Here is a 22067-nt window from a genome sequence, read left to right on the forward strand (position 1 = left end):
TTAACTAGAAGTGATATGCTACTTTTCTTCTTCCTAGTGCTGTTGAAGCATAGCATCCTCCTTAAAGACTGTGTAGGCCAACTACACTAGGAGGTTGCCACAGTGGCTCACAGCCTGTCCACACAGCCCTATTAAACACTCCTTGCTAAATGCAGAGGACTGAAATAGGCACCCCTTTGTCATTCTGAAGGCTGCCAATATACCACAAATCCAAGTAGCCTGAAAACCACCATACAAAACGATCTACACACACGTAAGAAACACACAAGGTTTTCATGCTCTTCAAAAAACATTTCTGCACACAACTGGAACCAGAAAGCTTTGCTGAAGGTCAGTTACTGCTGCTCACAGGAGAGCTGGCAATAAGATTCCTGGCAGCCCACAGCATGGGAGGGACACAAAAGTACAATTGCTGTGGAAGACACTGAGGTCTACCTGTGCCCATATTCAGCTAGAATGGAAAAGGAGCCATAGAGTGGCTTGCTCACCATCAAGGATTGCCCACTGGCCATCTATTTCTGTGTGCTTCAGGTAGGAGTCTTCAATAGTTGGGTCGTAGTCTGGCACAAAAATCTTCTGGAAAAATTGAATGGTGAGAGCGCTCTTCCCCACGCCACCATCTCCAACCACCACCAGCTTGTACGTGGGGAGGTTTTCGCTGGGAACGGCACTTGTAGCCATGCTTCCAGTGTGCTAAACCTGCTGGAGAAAGAGACCACCTCTGATCACTCATTAGCAACAAAGAGGGAAACATGCACAAAGCAACTTTTACCTGGTACCTGAGAAGTGAGGATGAACTCCACAACAGGGCACCAGGGGATCTTCTCAGCATTATCCCCTCCATACCCAGATTCAAGGTCCTTTTGGCCCTGAGCAGGGCACCTGCCCTCCCCAACAGCTCTGTCATACCCCAGACATGCAGACAGCCCCACTGCTGTGGCTCGTTTACTCCTTCTCCTGTCTAAAGGGATGACTAATTGCCACCAAACGCCTGTGTGCAAGTTTTATCATCTGAGTACCTTTCCTATAGGGCCCAGGCCCACATACCTGTGCCAAAAATCACCCTGGGTCAACGCAGATGACAAGTTTCAGATAATTTCCAGTTGCCAGTGACCAAATCCCACTGAGAAACTAGGGCTGTGCTCTTCTTCACTGCTTAAGCCATGGCACAGCAGCCACCAGCCAGAGCTCACAGAACTGTGGTAGTGAAGGAAGCGAGGGTTAGAGGCCTGGCCCCGCTGACAGAAAAATGCCCTTAGCTGCTCTCTTCTCTCTCAGCCTCAAGTCTGAGAAATAAAAACAAGAAACACACACAGAGGGCAGCAGGCCAGGAACTACAGGTGTTTTTTGTTTTGCTCTTTTTAAAAAAACTGCCCTGGCAGGAAGGCTGGTTTTGTGGCTATGACACAGCCATGGGAGTCAGGAGATCAGCTTCCCCTGCTGTGCGGCCGCACTGCTCCTGTCCCCTGGGGCGACCGCAGAGGAACTGATTCTTCAAGACAGAAGGCAAATTCACTGGGTGCAACTGTACAACAGCACACTCATGTGTGCGCAACTGTGCGGAGAAAGGAGAAGAGGCAGCCACCTGCTGCACTGCCTGCTGTAACACTCGCACAGCACGGCAGCCGCTTTGGATGAGGCGTCTGCAAGACGAAGCCAACCACCGGCACCTGCTCCGATCCATTTGGCCTTACTTTGTCACCCTTGGCTTTGCACTGCCAGCTCTCACATGGGTCAGGGATGACTAGGGGGGGTGGACAAGGACTATTTCAGACACCCAGCTCTTGTGACATGGCATGCCTGAACAGAGCAGGGCCCAGCTGCAAAACTCAGCCTCTCTGGGTGCGCTGCAAAACCAAGTGCTTGCTTAGAGTGAGCTGCCCGGTCCCTGGCCCTCACTGCTCTTTGAAGGAGTGTGCAACTCATTAACTTGTTAAATGGGATAATGGGGAAAAAATAATAAACAGTCAGAATTGACTGTGCTGGACAGAGTGCTTCACAGCCCCATAAACTGTCAGTGGGGATACAGATCTGGATGCTAAGCCTCCAAAAGCTTGCATCTCAATAACTGCGGGGGGGGGGGGGGGGGGGGGGGGGGGGGGGCGGGGTTCTGAATTAAGAAGAGTACTGCCCAGCTTTTTCATTCTGAGATCACAGAGCGGTGCTGATGCACTCGTTGCTGCAGGCTGGCCTGGCTCATGCTCAGGAGCTGAGATCGCACGGCACAAGCTGAGCCACCAGCCAGTAATGTTTTATTTCAACCTATAGTATAGGAAAAGAAACTTCTCGAAGTCCTTTCAATTTCATTTTTTTCAAACAAAACACTGATTCTTCATTTGCGAACAGGGTCAAAAACCAACTTGGACTATTTTTCAAACAGTTAAGAAGATAATCCCCAAATGGTTTGATATCACACTGAAGAAGGTATCTAACCTCCAAGTTTAGTTCCTTGTTTCTCTAGTCCTCTTCCGCGAAAGCATTATTTCAATTTAATTCAAGTTATTGAACAGTAAAGGCACTTTTCACCCAGAGTGCTTGGGGATCCCCATATTCCTTATCGTATAGTGGAGACCCTACCCTTTAACAAAGGGCTTTTCACAGTCACTTCATAGCTCTGTTAGCAAGCTTTTCCCTCCATTACATATCTAACTTCACATGCGTGCAGGCAATCACAGGAAAGGAGGCAAAATGAAAACAGTTGTGAACATTCAAGTTTGAGTTTGTTTTACTTATGGGAAAGAGATTCTCAGGCCAAAGAAGCTTGTGAAATTCAAGCTGTAATCTAAAATATACCCCTGAAAACATAACAGCATCAGCAGGCAACCCTGAAGCGTGCAGTGATACCACTGTTCAAATCATAGCAATGTCCAAACACAATGAAACATCAATGATTCACTGTGCTGTACACGTATGCATTTTTTGTCCACAAAGTAGACATGAGAACAAGGTTTCTTTGCTATTTCTTGCCTCTGACTACCACACTATGATCCAACTATTGCCAGCAGGACACAGTTCTGGGAGTTGCATTACCAGCTACAGTCACGGCTCAACGCCAAAAAGAGAACCTCCCCCCATTTTTTAAGTGAGGGAAAATTCCCTTCTCCTTTCTCCCCAACACCCTGTTATGTATGATAGGTACCCCTTATGCCGGGGTGGCTTCTGCAAATATAAAAATAACTTGTCATACGCATAAACTGTATGTTGTGCAAGTAGAATGCCTTGGCCTCTAATTAAGGTCACGTACTGGACATTTCTCCTTGAATCAAATGCATAGGAACCATTTTAGTTTCTCCTCTAAAGAGAAACCCTGCCAGAGGGACAAAGAGGGTTATCACAGAGGTGAGATTGCTGAGGCTAGAAGGAAGTACAAAGACCTCTTGTCCAAGTTGAGACAAGCCAACATTTTCAGAGCAAGAAGAAACATGACCAAGTCAGCTTGTTTCTGAACTATCTTTGGAGAAATTCTTGAGAATAGCATTTCTGCCACAAGCAACAGCAGCTGGACGGGGAGAAGGACACCAAGCACCAGCTGAGCTCTCACCCACTCTAATTTCAGCTCCTCACCATAATCTTAAGTGAAAGTTTCTTACCCTTGTTTTAGAAAGAGCAAGTGATTTTTCTCATGTTTACAAGATCACACCATCAACAAGCAGTATGCTTGGCTGCATGTTTGCAGGAATCTATGAATTTTCAACTAGGTGTCTCATTTTGGCTTGGAAGACCAAGCTTTCTTTTAGCATCATTCTGCTAGGGTCAAACGATCCTTAGGACTGAGACCTTGTCTAAAAAACTGTCCATCCCCTTCCCCCTCACATTTTACAACAATGTTTTTGCTTTGCCTGTGGCCAAGACTTCACCCCTTCTTTATTTACACTGGAGTGCCTAGGAGTCAGTCACCCTGCGCGTCTCCGGATGGGCTGTATGAAAGACCAATTGTTACTCACATGGCAGAGGACAGGCCACAGATGTGAAAACCATACTCGGTTTGTGCACAATTTTGACCTCATCACAAAACCACAAGCTACTGCTCAGCAGACAAACATTACATTTCCACTGACATTCAGTACCAGCCCCTTTAACTCCCTCCTAAGAAGCCTTGAGCTTATCTTGAATGAAACACTTCCCAAAGTACCATGATAATATTTAGTCCACTGTAGCCCCAGTGTTGGGCTTTGTCCAACACTCAAAAGGGTCGAATCAGGGCATTTGCTTCCAGTTGTTTCCAGAAGTTTTGTTATACTGCATGTCTAAGTTACCTGAGTAGAAGGCAGCCTGTGGAGAACAAGCAAGAATGGAACTAGAAAAATCGAAAAAGTATCAGGCACTGCAATCTAGTTTGTTGAGCACAAAAGACGTATTTTAGGTGATGTCAGCATAAACAGACAAAAAACTTCTACCGTAATGACAAAAGGCAGCACGAGTGAATGTTTCCACATAGTTGTTTCTACTGCATCAGCATCCAGTAGCACAGCAGGGCCCCATCACATGCTGCCCAGACATGCCATCCTCAGTGCACTGAGGAAGGTCCCCTGAGGTGATGACAGCCAAACTGCCCTAATCCCTCGAGTATTTGCTATGGAGTGTCCTTGTGCACTCCGAACCCAAAAGACACACTCATGTCTGAAGCCTGATAGTCACGTCTCACCAGACACCAGCAATGCTCACAAAAATACTCTTTCTACCGAGATAGCATGTACCATGCTCCTAAGTACATAATGCAATAAAGACATAGAAGTCCCATGCTCATAAGTACACACAAGTACGTAACACAAAACCTCCAAAATCCAAGTACTTCCACCCCTCTGTACCTCCATCTGCCCTGAAAAATCAAAGCAAGAAGACAGCTCATGCCTTGACGAGATTATAATCTCAACCATCCAATAAATCAAACCTTGAAAACAACATATGTCATGTTAATGCTCCTGGAAAGCATTAAACACTCACAAAGGTGCACAGAGCTTCATGCTGGCTGGTTACATGGCTACAGGCAAGTGTACAAGGCTTGGGCTGATTTTCATGCATTTTTGGCAAGAGTACTGACACAGTCCTCCTCAGAAGGGAGCAAGGATAAACGCGTTTGCTATATATCTGATTGAGAAAAATGAAGCGCAGACATTTTTATCTATTGTCTGAATACAAAGCAGCATGTGGTAATACACTAATAAGCTCTGATGATAATCATCTTACAATTTCTACAGTTGTTTATTTTGAAGGAGCCAAGAGAACGATCCATACCCTACGCAGACAAACACTGGCAGGGCTCTGTGCAAGTCACTGGAAGGATGCCGATTTACATGGCTGCCCTCACACACACACCAGCAAGAACCATGTCCTGCCAGCACGAGCCCATAATGCTGAGGGAGTTGGAAACGTGGCCACTGCTGGGTTGGATGGCAAGGAGGAGGAGAAATGGTGACCCCATAGTGCCACTGAGGTTGATGGTGCTCTCTTTTGCAAGAAGGATTTTTTTGTCAGGTACAGACACGGGGTGTAAAACCCCATTTACCTGTCTGGATGTCTTGGAGCAGCCAAGGGATACGTGAATATTGGTAAGAGAAATTCAGCTTCACTTGTGCAGCTGGGCCACCCAGCCCCACTGGGTCACCACCCCATGGATGCAGCACACCTAACCCCCATCCCTATGGGGAGACTTGCCCTGAATGTAAGAAGGGCAGATCTCAGCTTGTGCAGATCATCCCAATTTCCTGCTCATTGGAGCAGAGGTGTGGCCATGTACCACAACAGTGAAATCTACCCCCAGATGTTTGACAGTCTGTGTGCAAGTGCTCCTGTCCCTGGCTCCAGCTCTGCTCTCCCGGAGGCAGAGCTCCCGGGGCAAAGCCACGACACCAGGTCAACGAGCTCAGAATCAAGCCCTGGCTTCGCAGCAGAGCTTGGTGCAATTAAAGACATCAGCTCCCTGACAGAGAAGCCCAGCATGACAGTGATTTACGGTCTCCATGGCAACACGCGACAAATTACTTAATTCTGTTATGAAATCTCAAGAAAGCTGCAGCAGGGTCTGTGTGGGAACGGCCAGCTCCCTCCTCCTCGCTGCAGCTCCCCCAGAACAACTTCAGGGAGCTTGCAGCTGCTATAGGCTGAGATTTCACTTCTGTGTATATATTTGTTGACCAATGCGACCAGCCCATTGCCAAAGGAATCTGTCTGTCACTGGTTTGCTTTGGTCCACGGGTAACTTTTCACATAGGCCCTGCCAGAGCTCTGTGTACCTGAAGACACCAACTTCACCTGGGGCCGAGGAAGGCTATCAGCCGCTGATGCAGCCAGCTACTCCTACGGTTGCAATTAATAACTCTTCCTCTAGCCACAGCTTACTCGCTTACACCCTTTTACCCAGTCACTTTGCAAGCAGTAGCAGCTCCATGGAATGCCTCCAGGGCTGAAACTCTGCAAGATCTGAACACTTCCCTCTCTGTTCCTCTCGCAGGCTGCAGCCGCACAACCACCATGACACACCCAGAGACGCTAGCCAGGTACCAAAATAGTTCAGCTTTGCATGTTGGATGCAATCCCCCAGACTGGAAGCTACTGAGAACCCTTGAAACATGGGACGTGCCCTTTTCGGAGGTAGCTGTCTCCCTAGAGTCATGCTGATCAGGACTGGGTGAGTTTTAGGAAATTCTCCCTCCAATTGGCTTGAACCCAAACCTTTAAGAGCCAGAGGACTTTCAGGTGTATGAACAATCACCACCAATCGTTATTAAATAAAGATGCTTAACTCCTAGCTAGGTTTCCTCCAGCCTTACAGATTTCCTGCCCAGTCAATGCCTCCAAAAAGATAAGTCTTCAGTGGGCAGTTACTACAGAACAGACCAACTGTGTGGGAAGCCAAAGCTTGACACCCTTTAGCATCAAGTTGCTCAAAGCCCAAGTTATATTTCAACTCTTGGAGGTTTTCTAAGAAGGATCATGCCAGGTAAGAGCGCTCTCAACTCCTACCAGCTTCCAGGAGATCGGATGGAGCCCAGCACCTGGCAAGACCTGCACAGGAAATCACAGGCATTTCCTTTTGGATCAGTGATCAAAGCGTTATCAGATTGCTATTAAAGAAGAGTGAAAAAAAAAAAGTCATAAACCAACTGTTGTTTAAAAATAAAATCCTCAACCCACCCAATCACATCACATGTTGAATTTTGATTTGGGGGATGTAGCTGCAGCCCTGCAATGGCCTCCCGGATTCTCCTCCAGTGCAAAAACTATGTTGTACCCTGAGGGCTGCACTCCCTGAACTCCTCACTGGCTTTCCCTGCCAACTAGACCTTTCTCTTTTTCAACCCAAGATCACATCACCTCCCCCACTGCACAGATGCTGCTCAGATTTACTGTAAGAGAAAGAAAACTCACCGGGGGAGTAATGAACCACTTGAGATTCACACAAAAGGCAGCTAAAGGCAGTAGCTGTCTGATGAATACTTGGTAGTTATTTCAGGAAACGTGGAATTATAGCCTGAACAAATAATAATAATAAAAAGCCACGTCACTGGAAATTGCTTGGGTCGTAGGCGGCCCCCTCTGTTCCCCCCCTCCAGAAATTCTTGAGCAATAAGAAGGAGCCCTTGCAGTAACGCTGAGCTCTGACAAATGGCAGCAGCTTTCCCTTGGCCAGGCTGGGCTCGGGGCTCACTCGTATTTACCTTTAAGCATGTGCTTGCTGCTGTTCTGTATGCAAATGCCGCACAGCACACGTCAGTCACAATGATGAATGTCAACCCAAACAGCTCCACTTCCCTCCCCCAGCTCCTCCTCCACCTCCCACAACAACTCCATTAACCTTCAGCATGTTCCTCTTGGTGATTTAGTGCCCTTTTCAAAGCACGTTAGAAGATTCCTGTCACTCTGACAAGTCAGCAGTCAGACGAAGAGGCCAGATTCATATTCCATATAAATAAATAAGACCACAAGTTGGATTTGGGTCATCTCTACAGTTGCAGCACTGCCGCCACCAGTTCTGTAGGAGAACCCAGATATGTGAGGTGTGAGCCATTCCCTCTTCTCTCAGACCAGGATTAACACTACACAGTTTCCAGTCTAGAGGTGTCCACCTGAGGCTGTTCCAACCCTTCAGCTGTGAGATGAGCGCATCCCTGCCCATCAGGCTGGGGCCTGACGAAGCGGATGGCTCAGCTGCTTTTACTTCCATCACTTCTTGGGTATTTAAGTCCAGCATCCCTTTCCTTACTCTTATTTCCAAAGCTCTCGGGAGACATCGGGGGATGACAGATTCCTGTACTACTCTTGAAAATTCTTTGCTAGTGAGGCCAGGAATGCCTCTCCTATGTTATCATGGAAACGATGAAGCTGACCTAAACATACTGTAGCAAAAAGAATCAGATAGCCAAGATGTTACCCTGCCCTGCCCAGCTAGAGATAACACAAAAGAACAAATTTGCAGTGGAGGAAGCTGCTTCAAATTCCAATAGCTGCCCTTCCTGCTAGCACAATCCCTGGAAATGGGCAGCTTCCCTCTTACACATCCCAGCCTGCTGACACACCAATAAAAAGACCCCAAATCCACTGCCCTGGATGGTTTCACTGCTCGGCGAGGTTTCCCAAGCAATAGCCCGTGCAGCACGGCAGCTCTCAGTTTCTCTGCTGCCCACACGCAGCTTGCAGCGAACCAGGTGATGCAGCCAGAGGTGCACGACCCGGGCTGGCGGAAACAGCTCTGGTGCCAAAAGTTCATACATCAGGACTGTGTAGGAACCCTGAGCAGTGCCAGAAACTGCCCAGCATGGACAGTCTTTGCTGCTCCACCCTGCATTCCTCACCACGGTCCTGCAGCCCTCTGCCAAAACAAGGGGTGCTTGACAGATGGCCTTGGCCTGTCCTCCCTCTGCTCCTCAGAACTAGCTGTGAGCTACAGAGCAGTGCAGATTTGACTGCACCACTTCTATACCACAGGGCAGGCTGTGTAGGGAGGGCTCCATCCATTGTCTCAAGCTCCTGGATTGAGGACGGCCCTCCTGGTTCCCCACAGCTCATTTAACACTCATTTATAGGTAGAGAAGAGCATGGCATGCGTTAGTCTGTGATGAGGAAGGTAGAGAAGGGCTTTGCCAACAGACTTCAGAAGATGAAGGAGCAGCCACCTCCTATCACCTCCCAGGTTTATACAAATAGGCAGTTGGCAGATTTCAGACAGATTTTAATGACTATAGTCCCCAGAACCACATGCATGACTATTTGCTAGGCATTTCCCAGGTCTGTGTCATTACTCTGCCACTCATACAAACTTATGGTCCAGAAATGAGATCCCAAATCCATTAGAACATTTTTTTTTTCCAGGCCTATTATAATGTGCACCCAGAGCAGGTACCTCTTATTTACATACAGTATGCTTAGGAGGCAGCTCCGTACTTCACAAATCCAGTGGGCTTGTTTGGAGGGGTGTGGGCAGACCTTGGGACTGGCCTCCAATGCTGTGGGTGCAAACGTAGGGATGCAGGGCAGCAGCACCATCAGCCCTTTGGAAAAGAAATGCCATGGTCCCAGCCTGTGCTGCTCAGTTGTACTTTCCTGTTGGGCATTCAAGTTTCTTTTCAAGTATCATTGAGTGGACAATTCCACATATTGGAGAGCAGTAGCCAAAAGCCAACATAGCTTTGAGAACACCCTACGGGGCAGCTGACCCAGCTTCAGACTCCTATGGCCACCCCCAGTTCCAGCGAAGACCTGCATAAGGGCACTTTAAGCCTGTTCCTTCTATGCTCAGCCTAAAGTCTCTGCCTCGAGTTTTAAGTTATTCAATTTGCTGCAGTGTGGGAGGGTTTATATGTACATTCATTAACACTTCCATTATGCCCCGTGGTTTGGCAGGTGGTGCTGCATTATGGATTTAAACTGTGCCAGCAAGCGAGTCTACAGCACTTCACTGGATTAGCACGCTATGGAAAATTGTACCTCAAATGTGTTCTGTACTCTCTTGAAGCACCTCAGATGAGCAAGGCAACAGCAGGACTCCACCACCACCTCTGTGCAATCACATCAGAAACTCACTTGCAATCTAAGGAAAAGATAACTCGGCTCAAAAATCAATTGCCATTTGGATGTAAAAAAAAAAAAAAAAAAAAAAAAAAAAAAGATAAAACCAAAAAGCAAGAACAGAATCTCTCCCCAGCTAAAGGAAAAGGGAGAGACACACCCTCTGCTGCCATCGCCACAAAGCATCTTTCACACACAAACAGTAACATTTGCTTCTGCACTACAAACAGGTTCGGGTTCTAGCATTTGCATCAAGGAAACACAACACACGTGGTCAGGCCCATTTCAGAAGTCAGCCTCCAGGGTTTGCAACCCTGCCAGCACCCCATGCCAAAGACGATGTCTTCTGTCTAGTCAGAAATAGCAGATTTCCAGAAACTTCAGTCAGACCCCCTGATGGGGCCGCTGTCCTGGAGGGATGAGACGTGCAGGGCTACACTCCCTCCCCACAGGGAGCCAGAGAGCAAACAGCATTCAGTGTTGGCAAAGGGGAGGAAAAGAACCTGTGATGGGACAATAGGATAAAACTGATACCATCACACTTCTCATTTACTGGGGCTGGACACATTCATTTTTCTTTAAATGCAAGTGGCTCTATGTGCAGCTATAGTTGCAACATACAGAGCACTAACTCCCACAAGCATAGAGGATTTCTGCTTTACCCATGCATTAGGAAGAGTCATTTCACAAGCAAAACCATGAACAAACCAAAGTAACTGGACAAAGGTTGAGTCTAGATGCAAGATGTGCCATTCCTGTGCCTGCACAGTGCCACTATTTGTGAACACCATGACAAGAGATTGACAGCCTTAGTCTTGGCAACTCAAGTACAGCTCTTGTGCACCACATTTTAAATATCAAGCTCAAAACAAAGAACAAGAAATTGGGATTTGACCCTTTCTTGAAGGGTTGGATTCTCCCTACAGGAGATTCACTCCACAAAGGGGTCGTTTTCATATGCTCCAGTACATTCAAGGACACTGGAGAAGAAAAAAAAACTTGATCAGAAAGATAACCGTAGATATCCTATGTCTTATCTTGACCTCATGAGCTATAACATAACGAGATGGGTTACCCTGACGGTGCCTTGACATGTTCCTGCATATAAAATTATCTCTACACAGAAGCATAGATAGAGACAGCATAGATCACAGCCACTTGGAGGGGAAAAAAAAACAGCCCCAAAGCATTAAGGGCTGGTAAGGGACAAGATTACTTTCATCCTGCCACAGCATGTTTCAATTTAACCACTGCAACTCTCAGCACTTTTGGTTCGTATCCTTTTACCACACAGAGACACAAGCTTGGTACACACCCAGCCTTAGGAAGGGGAAACGATATTTTGGGTCATCAGCTCCACCCGCCCCAATCGACAGAGCTTTCGAAGAGCATGGGTCTGACACAGGACCGAGGGCACAGCAGTCTGGGGTCAGGACAGCCTGCAGGGCATAAGGTCAGGGGCATTTAGGGAGCTTATTGGGGACATGAGGTTTTGTCAGCAAGGCTCCCCACCACTGCAAGCAGGGGCACCCTGTGCAGGGCCGCCTGCCACTGTCCCCACACCACCTCAGCCATTTCCACACCTGCCAGCCCAGCTCCCTCCCACCTCTCAGCTAGATCTGTCCATCTCTTTACAAGCCTTCCCGAGCCCACAAGAACTGTAACTACTGTTATTTTCCCTCCTTTTCTTTCCCCCACCACCGGAAATGGATGAGGCAATCTGACCTCCACACCAGAGAATTGCTCCCAGCGCTTCATGCAGCGAAAGGATTTCTTCTGACACAGCACAAAAGCAAACAGATGCTTCAACGCAGCGTACACCCGAAAACACAGCTTTTCTCCGCCGCTTTGCCAGCCTAGCACTGATTCCCATATTCTTGCGAGGCTGGTATGTAAACAACAGGGAGTGACTTGCTGTGCTCTGGAGGCCTTGGAAAAAGAGTTGTATTTCTCTGCCCGCCTGGACCCAGTAAGTCACCCTCCTGAGGTTCAGACAGTTTGAGGTCCCTAATTTAAAAATCCAAGGAATGAAAGCATCTTGCCGGAGATCTTTACTAACACAGAAGTGGATTGAAACTTCTGTTATTTAATTATTCAAATCCCAGGTGCTTAATTAGACAGACTTGCTATACTGCAAAAAGAATAAGAAATTACGTATTCCCTTACAAAGTCTTTCATGTTCATCAGTGAAGTTTGCTATGTCCCACATATATTCAGCGCAAGTCAGACTTTTGAGAACGGTCTTAATACTCCATAGGTAAGTCTCATAACAAAATACTCACAGAAGAAAGACGATGCAGCATCCTATCAGCATCTCGGTGCCACACTATGCCATTTTGCAGATTGTGCGGAGGAAACGATGCACAGAACATTTTACCACAGTGTTACGCATCTTTTCAGACTGGATCAAAATCCAGAAAAGCAAACGGTCCATTCAGCTCCTTATGCTTGCATCTGTGCCTGCTTGCAGATCGAATTTGAAAACATTCACAGCTTTTAAGCACGTGGAGAAGACAGAAGTCTCTCCCAGTATTCTGCCCTTGAGCTACGAAGCATTTTCTGAAGAAGATCTGCAAGTACTCATTCGAGTCCATCTCATCACTATGGCTCATCATAATCTTCAGACCTTTCACCTAGAGCTACAATCCTTCACCAATTACCAGCAAGGTCTCTTCGGGTAGAAAAGAAGCATGGTGTGCAAAGGATGGGCTGAGGTGATACCTGACTTTTTTTCCAAGGATGATTACATCTGATACAAATTCTGGTTACAGAAGTACCTGTGAGATCATATGCTACTGAGAGCTAGGATGCCAATTGTTGATGTTGCATTGCTGTTTCACGAAAACAATTTTCAACAGTTTGGGGTTTTCCAGAGCACTGGGGCATGTCTCCTCCTCCTCTTCTGAGGTTCACCGTAGATTCTTGCTCCCACCAGAAGCCAGCAGACATCAAACCAACCTCCAGTCTGCATATCAGCAGTGACCAATCCTGAACCAAAGGAATTCCTTCAGCAATTTGCCCCTTCCTGGTTTATCACTGGCTCTGAGTACCCCCAAGGACTCCTTCTGGGATGGAGCACTGGGTACTGGGTGACTTTTCCTTTAAGTCCCACTTCACAGTAGATGTCCCTCACCCCTCCAGTCTTGCACTTGCACTGGGGGCACTAATACCAAGTATTACACAAGACATCAGTTGCATGCTTTCTGAAGATCACAATCTCTACCTAGTTACCAGCTGCCTATGCAGACTACTCATGAGTTATCCGGATACATTAAGTGCAGATGACAGATCTGATAACAGTGCCTGGATGTGCCTAAAAGATTAAATTCTATGTGCTTTTTAAATTTTATGTACTTTTTCTCATTCCATACCTTTTTTTGAATCCGTGTCACAACTAACTGTTAAAGGAGCTTTTATCACTGGTTCACAACTTGCAGAAGAAAATTCTCTAAATGCTCTTTTGGTGTGACCAGGTGCCTTGAGATACACTACAACGGATGCTTGGGTAGCCCTTGGAGTGGGGAGGTCAGTTCAAGAAAAAATGAATGGGGTTCCCACTGCACCAGCATCCATTGTCATCCTTTTAAATTGGGTTGGGTGGGTCTGTGTTCCAGCCACCATATATCACATTCACTACTGCTACCAGCCGTGCAAATGACAGATCCCTACTCAAAAACTTTTCAAAATTTCTTTCCATTGCAGGATGAGCAAGGATTTTTCCACAAACCAGAACCAGCCTTATGCCATTACAGCCTTCTCTCTTTTCCAGCATAACCCTCAAAAATGTACTGAAGGAAGCTTAAACATTTTGACACTGATATGACAGATTTTAAAAAAGCAAAACAAAAAGCCCAGTAAATCCAAAAAGATTTCACTTCAAGTGTTGTTTTCTGCTCAGTTCTGCAACTCTTCCTCTCAAATAAGAGAGTAAACCAGAGGAGCTGCAGAGCACCTTGTTGTTACCAAATCTGCATTTTCTAGGCACACCGTGCTGCCTGGGTTTGTTCACACTGTTTGGTGCAGTGAGTAACCCTATTTTCTGTTCTGGGTAGGCCAAGAACAGAAGTCTCAGTCCCTGAGTCCCCTCTACCTGCAGCTGGAGCTGAGCCACACTGGCAGGCACACTCTTGGAAAGCTGAATTTAGTGGCACTCTCCAACAGAGCAGTATTTCATTAAGATTAAGAGGCTTTTTTTGTTGTTGTTAAAAAAGAAAGAACCCATGCACTTCATAATTAAATGTAAGCTAACTGAATTAGTGTCATGACAGGCATGCATAAAGGAAAGCATCTGAGCCCTGGCACCCCTGTGCCCCCAGCAGGCTCTGAGAGGAGAGCAGCCTGTGCTGCAGCAGAACCCAGCCTTATTGCTTTGGCATTCCAGCTCTTCTAAAGGTGCAGGCAGCGGCCAAGACATGCCCAGGCTCTGCCTGCTCCCACTCAGGGTCCAGGTTCCAGCTTGTGCCATAGGCATGGCCTGAGACACACATGGGCATCCCACTGCTGACCACAACCATGACTTCCCAGCAGAGGAGCAGCAACCTCTGCTCAGCTGCTCCAGGCACAGCCCTGCAACTCACACCCAAGTGCAGGGAAGCTGACAGCACCGAGAGCTTCCAGAGTTTTCAAGGAGAGTGCTTCACTGTAAGCAGCACCAGGTATGTGATAGGGCCCCAGAGCAAGGCACTGCATGACTTAAGGCTGACTTCATCAGGCTTCAGCTTGATACTTAAATCCTCTAGGTACTTCACAAGACTGTTACTCAACTCCTGCTGCCTTCAGCCTCACAACTAGACGACAAATACTGAGCATCAGCACAGCTCTCCATGACTCATTCTTTTCTCCTTTTTAAATATAGCATCCTATAAATGTGAATGCATTCAGAGAATTAAAACTCATATTGTTACTGTTCACCATGCAACCAAAACAGAAGATTCCAGCTTTACATCAGCTTCCTTCCCCCCCCACAAAACACTTTGGAGCTCCTTGCAAGGCTAAGATGGAGTGAAGGCAGACGTCCTCTGCCCAGGAGCCCAGGGACACAGCACTGTGGCAGCAGCTGGGCAGACGGCTTCAAAGCCAGCCCAGCCGCTTACATCAACTCTATCCAAAAGGGGACACCAGCAGAATTGGCCCTGAGCACAGGAAAAATTGATTTGTCCAGAGGAACAACATTTTAATAGCTGTGAGGCAGCTTGTGCCAGAATCAGAGAAGCTGGGCTCACTGAAGCAGGTGACAGCTCCAGCTAGGGGATGTTCCCCACTCCCCACCTTGCCCCAGACACACATCTTCTCCCTCCCTGCCTGCCAGGCTTGACCTTTCCTCCTTAGAGGAGACAAACCCCACCTTGTCCAGCTGAGGAAATGTCCCAGACTGCCTCAGAAGCATCAAGGAAGAATCAAATGGGTAGAGTATGGACCAAAGCTTGGTGGTTTTCAGTGGAATTGAGACCCAGTCTCAGCACCCTCCTGCAGACTCCTGTGTACGACCCTGTGCGCTGTGTTTAGCTTCAGCAAATGCTCCAGTTCCCCAGCTGCAGAAGTGAGATAAATAGCAGGTCTCTATCTCACAGGTATGTTGCAAAAATAAATAGATTTTGTTACTAGTGTTCCAGGAATGCTTTAAAAAACTGCACCACAAGTACCAAGAGTAATCCATCACTGCTGAAAAAGAAACCTAAGGCTGAAAGCAAATTAAGTCTTAACAACGCAAACATAAATACTAGAGTACGGAAGACTGTTTTCTCAGTTTATCTGTTGCTCTGATAACTGTGTTTATCCTGGTGACTTGAACTGTTTCTATCGCATGCTGTTTGAATTCGGTGCACCAAGTAGCATCTGAAGAAATGCATGCTTTACTCTGTCTACAGCGATAGCCAAGATATCTGCCATCCTTTTAGCTGTCCTAAAGACGCATCAGAAAATATGTATCTTTATCCATCCTGCTGTCAGGTGACAGAACATACAAGAGAAGTCCAATTTGCAAAAATATAAGATTACCCATGAGAATTTATTTTCCTCAGTAATCTAATCCTTACTTCAAGCTCCTTAGTTAATATCTGAAATAAGTAGAGTGGCAGAGCTGCCACACTTGTACCAGAAACTGACGTTTTCAAAGACATGATAACAGAAGCCCTTTCTTAAACTTTCAGGAGTATGTGTGGCTTAGAAAACTGATTCCTATTTAAAATAATGACTAAGACTCTCAGGAATCCAACTCCCAAAGTCACACAGGTAGTTTTGAATATGTTACCCTTTTAGAGTAATTATGCTATCAAAGTTCCAGTCAAAAGCTGATGAGCGTTACTAATATATGCCGATGAGTGAGCTTGTATGTGAAAGACCTTCTTGCTTTATTTACACTCCAGTAAATCAGAAAGCAAACCAAGATTTACTTTAACATACAAGAGCAGCAGACTTGACTCCAGGACACAGTGAGGTTAACCCACACCCAGGGAGCAGGTTTATGGCCAACTGTTTCTGAGCTGATGCAGTTTTTACTCATTTTTTGCTGTAGATGATGGAAGCTTGCAGTAGTTGCCTAGCCTTCAGTGGCCAGACATCAGTCACTACATCAACCAGCAAGCTGGTCCAGCATGTCCGATCATTACTAGTTACCATTCAGATGTGAAACAGTCCCCAGCAACACTCATCTCTGCACCCTGAGCTAGGCAGATGCATTCAGGAGCTGGCTGGGAGACAGAGCAATAACCAAACATGGAGAGAACTGCTCAGCAAGCCAGTTGGGGGTATTCCCCCCATATTTGGGAAAACACATCAGTTTTCCCCTCCACAAAATAAGATGCCCACTTTTTTTTTTTTTACAACTTTAAGCTTAGCAAGTTAATATAGGAACTGTTGTACATTCAAAAGATTAGTTTTTTATGAAATTATGTGGAATTTGGAGCCACAAAGAAGGGGCAGACAGTGGAGGAGGGTGAAGGGTGAGATGGTGAAGAAAGATAAAACCATTTCTACCACACCACATAAAGTTATGTATTTGGTACAACATTCTTTCCAGAAGCAGACCTTCAGAAAAAGAACAGGCATGGCAAGACAAGCAGTATGTTATCTGGGAGAAGGTGAAGGGGTGTCAGCATACTTTTCAAGTTGCTCTACAGTAGTTGTAAAAAAAAAAAAAAAAAAAAAAGTAAAAAAAAAATAGTTTGAGATTGCAATCTCAAGCCCATCAACAGCAAATTCTCAGAGACAAACACAAACAAAGAAGGTCAGTATTTAGCCAAAAAAATTAATAAGCAGCTTTATTTGTAGAAGCAATTCTGCTGACCATTTCTGGCCGGAATATAAGCAGCAGAATGGAGATTTCAGTCCCAGAGTATCTCAGATACAGAGATGCCTTCTTTAGTATCTCAGCATTTGCTACATTTATGCTCCCAAAACACCCCACAAAGAACAAAACTACTGCATTATAAAGAAGAAAAGTGGGTTCAATGAGAGGCAGATTCACAGTTCCAGATATCCATGTACAAGGGTACGAGATCTCAGCCTACCTGCCCAAAGGCAGTCTGTGACAGAGAAGGCATCTGGAGGCAGGTTTCCCACCTCCCCACCTAGCTCTGAACCAAGGGACTGCTCTCTCTGATGAAACCTGTACAGCATTAGCCACCACTTACTGAAGAAGCAGTGTCCGAAGCAGTGAAGCTGGTTGGAGGGTCAGCAGTAAGTACTACAAACTGCTTAAAAAAAAAAAGTTCCCCAAACCTACCCCCACCTCTTCCCTCAATGATTACTTCAGTAGATATATTTTTGTATAATTATTTCATCATCTAGGAGCAGGTGGCCAGTTTGCCATCTCTCTGTGCAAGATTTCCATATGCATTACTCCTCCGCTGACATTTTCTCATACATACATGCATGGATCAGCAATTGCTCCGCTACATTTTCAAACAGAAAATAAGAGTCATAAATCTCAAAAAAAAAAATCCAAGCCAAGAAATCCAGCCTCCTAAGATACAGCTGCTCATTTCTTCCCTCTGTTCAGAAAGAGCCAGTCGTGGCTTACTGCAGACGTCACTGAAGTTGATGGACTTGCTCTGGATTTACATTAGGAACACTCAGGATACGACCCACTGCACTGTTGGACTTTCACTTCCCTATGCAAAAAAATACATCCAGTGACATTCAAATAGAGTAAGGAGCCAGTACACTTCTCCCCACCAACTTCTATCAAGTCCCTTCTGTAGGCAACAGGAAGATGCAACAACTCCACCAAGGAGCAGGCTAATGTTCCTCCCATCTGCCAGTCCCACGCTTGTTCTGTTTTTACTTGGACCAAATCCTCCCACCCCTTCTGCTTTACATTTTATTAAATTTGGATGTCTCGCACACCAAGAATAATATCATTGATTTTTTGAAAGGTCACTTTCAAGGCACATTTCCATATCTGTTAAGACCACTTCTCTTCCTCAACCCTGTCTATGGCAGTATCTTGAAAGCCTGAAAATGAATTCCGTATTTTCCATATTCAGTCTGTCCCCTCAGCTCTGATCTACTTATTTGTGGCAGTGAGGCTTATGCAAATACCAGTCTCTTGTGCCTCTTTGTTCTTGTGGATCCATGTTACTAGCCAGAGCTCGAGTCCCCTGTGTGCTCAGGGCTGCACATTGCCACACTAAGGTGCAATCCCTCCCTCCTCCAGCCTACACAGGTAAGGGATGTAAAGGGAGGTGCAGTTGCACACAAGTTACAACACTGAGGCAAGGACAAGAGCAGCTCCCACACACAGTGGCAGCACACCACACCACAGCCCCAGCACAGACACATGGACTGAGCAAGACAGGAGTGACAGCATTGCAGAGCAAATAAACCAGCCAAATCCAGATAAAGACTGGTCCAGTTGAAGTCTAGATCCTAAAGCTTTCATAGAGCAGACTAACTCATCCTAACGAATTGCCTGACCTGCATGCAACAGGTCAGCAGGGGAACGTGGCTTTGCAAGCAGGAGAGGTGCGTAGAGACTCCTGGCTTGAATCCAGCCATGCAGAGGAATTTCACACCCAAAGAGGGAAGACAAAAAAAATAAAGGGCAGAAACAAAGCCAAACAGCTTTCCTTAAGAAGCCCTGCAAACTTAAGAGCAGAACAGAGCTTAGAGCTTGTGCTGTGCTGGTCCCGACAGTGAAACACCCCCAGGCAGCCAGCGACAGCACATGATGCAAGCTGAAGAGCCACACAGGTCTCAGTACAGGACACGATGCCAGTACGAGCTAAAGAAGAGCACTAAGGAACCACAGCACGATGGCAGCAATGATAATGGCTCATCATCATTTGTCCTATACTCACTTATCCTCACAGTGCCCTCATGTACTGCTTTGCCAATGACAACACGAGCTCAGGTACAGAGCTGCTCCTCCTCCTGCTGCTGCTGCTTCCAGTCCTGAAATACCAGCAGGTCTCTATCATGTGCCAAAGGTGGTGTGGGAGAAGGAAAGAAGTACTCTCGATTGTCAGAATATGCAGTTTTATTCCTCCTTCTTGTTAGCCTCAGTTCAAGAAAAAAAAAAAAAAAAAAAACAACCAACAACGGACAAAAAAAGAAAAGCCACCACCCAACCCAACACACAAACACACACACAAACCTCAAAGAACTCTCCCCATGAAAAATGCAAGCTTTGTTTCTGTAATTCTTAGTTCCTCTACAAAGAATCTTGAGCTGGTAAAAAACACCCACCAAAAACTTCAGTAAACAGTAACCGCCTTTTGAATCAATCCTGAAAACAAATGCTGGGCCAGCTCCGATCCTGCTGCAGCTGCTCTGATTTGGGAGTCATGCTAGTGGGGTGCTTGGCCCTCTGCAACCCGGGCTACACTCTGCACTGTATGAGGTATCTCTTGGGATGGAGGAACAACATAAAAGCAAATCAAACAAACTGATGCAGACCTATGATATGAAGCACACCCATTCTTTAGCTACACAATTATTTTTAAAGAGATGCTGTCACCTTTGTGTTTCCAGGCTGCAGTATACAGAATGAATTTTCATCTCTATTAGGCAGTCCAAAACCATGCCACTAAGAGGGCTTTTTTTTTTTTTTTTTTAAAAAAAAAAAGCTATTACTCCATCATCTCCTTGAAACACCGCTGTCATTTCTTTTACCTTTCCCATAGTTTTTCATAAAATAATAGAACCCCATTTTTACAACGGCCCTAACAGATTCTGAACAACAGAGAAGCACCTTGGTAAAGGAAAATAACATGACAGCTTACCCAAGCAAACTTAGGCCTTTGAAATTTATCTCTCTTCTGCAGAAAGGGCCTGATCTAAACAAACACAGAAAGCACATCTATACCCAGGTATGACTACAAAGTTGATGCATCAGTGCCAACTACTGCATGAACAACAGTTTCCAGATGAGGTGTACATACTTCTAGTCAGTAGCATCCCTTTAAGCCTGCCACCAAAATCCTAACTTTAGATGACTCACCCAATAACTAAGGAGCTGATACCTTAGCCTTTCACACTTTCATAACATCAAGCAACCGATGCAGAAAAGTGCCAGCTGATGCGTGCAGAAGTGCTGCGATTACCTGTGCTGGGACAGCCTCGCTCGGGGGTCAGCTCCTCACTGCTTGGCTCTTCTAACAAAACCCCAGCCTCCACCCCGAGCCGCCACGGGGTAAGGTCCCGATGCGTTGTGTAAAGTCATCAGATCCGCAGAGAGGGGTCCCAGGGAGCCGAGGTGCAGGATGCTGAGCCTGGTCCGCCCAGAGCCTAACTCTAGCTTGCTCCTCAACTTTCGGCCAGCCTGGCTTTTAGTTTCTCTGCCTGGGCACCAGGGTTTCCAAACACCGCTTCCAGATCTTGAGCCGTTGGATTGAAAATAAAAAAAAAAAAAGTTGCAAGCTTTCTTTCAAATCCCCTGCAATCCCAAACACATGAGCTGAAAACGCCTAGTCTTTCAGCTGTGTTTCAGCTGGTTTTCTTAAAGCAAAGAAATATAAAAAGAAGAAAAAAAAAAAAAAAGAAAGAAAGAGAAAACACCTCCTCCTCTCCTTCTTTCTTTGTAAGGGGAGATAGCATCTACATCTCTCTCCGAGAAGCCTAGCAAACGCTCGAACAAATGAATCTGGAAGCTTTCACAAAGTACTTAGTGGTCCAAACGCAGTTTTAATGCAAGATAAGAGATCTCGCAATCCCCAGATTAGAGCATGCGAAGGGGAGGAAAGTAAAAGATAAGCTTGCAGCTGAAACCGCTGGGGGAGGGAGGGGGAGCGGGGTGGGGGGGGGGGAGAGAGAAAAGAAACCCAACAAAACGCACCAAACCCTCAACCGACAGCGAGGTTTCACTGCACAGAGCCCCCTCCTTCCCCGCCACAAGCTCGGGAGGAGGAGAAGCACCAACCCCAGCACCAACCCCATGGGCACCACTCCCCAAACCTCACCCCCCGGGGCACGCAGCCCCCCGGGGCACGCAGCGGCCCCGCCACCCCCGCCCCTTTCCCCCACCACCGGGCAAGGAAAGGGCCCCGGCGGGGAGCGACACCCCCCCGGACACCCCTCCTACCGCCCCGGCTGCCCGTCCCGTTCCCCAAAAAACCCCCCAAACCCCCTCCCCGCTGCTCACCGGGGCCGCGCCGCGCCCTCAGAGCCCGCCCATGCCCGCCGGGAGGCGGCCGGGCAGCGCCGCCCGCTCCCGCCCCGGCTGCCGCGGCGGGGGAGCCCTTGGCCGGCCATGGCTTATATCGCCGCGGAGGCTGCTATAAATAGAGCGGCCCCGCCGCCGGGGGCCGGGCCGAGCCGAGCCGGGCCGCCAGGCACCGGAGGGAGGGCTCCGGGGTAGCGGCGGGGCCCCGGCATCCCCCGGCAGCGGCTCCCGGGGAGTGGATTTTGGGGTTGGTTTGGGGCGGCTGCTCCGGCTTAGGGATCGGGGGCAGCGGGCGGCAGTGCCCAGACCCCCCGGCCCCGCTGTGGGCCCGCCCGCCTTAAGGTGGATCGCGGCGGAGGGACCTTAAAGAGGCTGGGAAGAGGCAGGAAGGGGGTTCTGGGGTAAATTAAGGAGGTTTTGGGAAGGACTGACCTTGCCCCAGTGCCGCCGGGTGGGCGCG

The 22067-nt window shown here is 47.2% G+C and overlaps 1 protein-coding gene across 7 annotated transcripts in view; it reads right to left on the bottom strand.

The window, feature by feature from the left end:
* Nucleotides 1–21651, bottom strand: part of MRAS (muscle RAS oncogene homolog) — a 40342-nt gene extending 18691 nt beyond the window's left edge. The window contains exons 1-5 of one of the 7 annotated variants that reach the window (XM_032190488.1): nucleotides 21587–21651; nucleotides 20550–20822; nucleotides 9925–10027; nucleotides 7369–7471; nucleotides 489–702 (exon numbers count right to left, since the gene is read on the bottom strand). In XM_032190488.1, the coding sequence (XP_032046379.1) occupies nucleotides 489–681 (193 nt within the window). In that variant the 5' untranslated portion in view covers nucleotides 682–702; nucleotides 7369–7471; nucleotides 9925–10027; nucleotides 20550–20822; nucleotides 21587–21651. Of the gene's footprint in view, nucleotides 1–488; nucleotides 703–7368; nucleotides 7472–9924; nucleotides 10028–10508; nucleotides 10522–19304; nucleotides 19324–20549; nucleotides 20823–21586 lie in introns of those variants that run through there. The other 6 variants (XM_032190490.1, XM_032190489.1, XM_032190487.1 and 3 more) reach the window with 6 other exon arrangements.
* Between the last annotated feature and the right edge of the window lie 416 nt (nucleotides 21652–22067).

Source organism: Aythya fuligula, chromosome 6 (genome assembly GCF_009819795.1).
Source record: "Aythya fuligula isolate bAytFul2 chromosome 6, bAytFul2.pri, whole genome shotgun sequence".
NCBI lineage: Eukaryota > Metazoa > Chordata > Aves > Anseriformes > Anatidae > Aythya > Aythya fuligula.